At 40.3% G+C, this 1,860-nt stretch overlaps 1 protein-coding gene across 1 annotated transcript in view; it reads left to right on the forward strand.

Annotated features, from left to right (window-relative positions):
- Positions 1-1,860, forward strand: part of LOC102679147 (potassium voltage-gated channel subfamily H member 6) — a 105,118-nt gene that overhangs the window by 50,195 nt on the left and 53,063 nt on the right. Inside the window, 1 exon segment of the mRNA XM_031508313.1 lies at positions 358-493. Within this exon segment, the coding sequence (XP_031364173.1) occupies positions 358-493 (136 nt within the window).

Consider the following 1,860-nt stretch of genomic DNA (forward strand, 5'->3'; position numbering starts at 1 on the left):
TAAATTTTTATCCAATTTAATCGTATCCCTTGTGATTCGCGTATATTTTTCTCGTATGGATGTTGGTTGGAATATTGTAAACTTCGCTATCTGTCAACTGTCGAGAAAAGCTGAGAACGAGTCGAAAGAACGTGTTTCCACGGCCGAGCGTTGCGCCTCGGTAAAACGGCGCGAGTTGGCGCCTGTTGACCGAGCGCAACCCCCCCTGTTACTACCCTCGAAGTGAGCGTCGAACGGAACCGGCCGTGCGTTATCCATCGATCAATCCCCCCTCCCCCCCCCCTAGTCCCCTTTGAATCCTCCTGAATTATTAGGCGCGATTATCCCACCTGGCCCTCCATTCAGGATCAGGCGTGACCCTCGATCAAAAAAACGAACAACAATATAAAAATCCAAAAGTCAAACAACAGTGAACGTATTTTAGTAGCGGGCCGAGGGAGCGAACACGTCACCCTCGAGCGACGACCAGCGACAGTCGATAATCTCACGGAAGGTAAAACAGGATGGTGCAGCCCGTCTGCCACCCCTTTTCGTTTTTTCTTTTTAACCGACCGAGCGCCGGCGAGTTTGCACCCCTTTTACAACTTACCAAGCGCTTGCGGCTTCTCTTTTTTTTTTTGGTCATGAGCTTTTTCCACAGATAACGTAACTCGTTGTCCGATTCAGCTTTCATAGGCCTGTTTTCTATATTGCCTCCATTATGTATTACTATACATATATATATATACCGCTCTTATTTACTCGTTTACATTCTCTCTGTATCCACGTCAAACTCTCTTTCCTTTTTTTTTTTTTTTTTTTCTTTAGCAACGCATCACCTTCTCACCCCTCCTTTTTCCTTTTCCTCCTCCTCCTCCTCCTCCTTGCCATTTCTCTTCTCCTTCTCTCGTGTACCACTTGTACTGTTTACAAGACGAGCACCGTAGCATCGCTCGGTCAGCCATTTTGTACTCCCCCGCCACGAAATTTAATTCAACATCCAAGATTCTCTGAAATGAAATGAATCGTTTACGCGGAGGATTACGTGGCGAGGACGAATCCTTGTCGAGGCGGGATTATCTACGGAGTACGGAAGGCTGATCGAAGCATGAGAGCTAACGAACTTGTTAATTACGCTTTTCTATCACGCGATGGGACAAAGAAATTGGCTGAATTTCTTTTTTTTTTCTTTTTTTTTCTCTTTATCTCACGGCTTTCTCTTCATCCTCTCTTTCTTTTCCATTCAAACGAATTATATCGTTCGATTTCCGGATAAGTTTTTTCCTATACATTATATTGGGAAATAGTCTCGAGGAGGGAGGTCACAGTCGACTACAAATTGTGTCATCGTATAAATCATCGTGTTAGAATGAAGATTTCCCATACTTTCCTGTCTTTATGTCTATATACGTACATATATATTTTAAATATATATATATATATATATTTATATACACATATCATCTTGCAGAAAGTAGAAATTATCGCATTGTCATCTCTATGAATAATTACACGGTCATTTTTTACAATTAAACGATCTTTCTTTCACAGGTATGCAGCTTTTAGTGCAGAATTGACTAACCCAATAACGAACACACTATTTCAACGCTTTTAGATCGAGATATAGGCTCGGTTGTTTCGTTTTCCTTATTTTTTTTTTTTTCTTTCATTTATTTTCACCCTATTTTCTTCTTATTCCGTAAATATACCTACACCGTACGTAGGCTCTATATCTCTTCCACCACTCTCTTCTTTTCTCTGTTTTTTATCTTTCTACACTACAGTAATGAAATTCCTTTCGTTGGAACAGTTATTATTTTTTTTTTTTNTGTAAAATAGACGATTTGAATTTATCATTCGAGATATGTGTGCTTAATACTA

This window comes from Apis dorsata, unplaced genomic scaffold (genome assembly GCF_000469605.1).
Source record: "Apis dorsata unplaced genomic scaffold, Apis dorsata 1.3 scaffold_82, whole genome shotgun sequence".
Taxonomy (NCBI): Eukaryota; Metazoa; Arthropoda; class Insecta; order Hymenoptera; family Apidae; genus Apis; species Apis dorsata.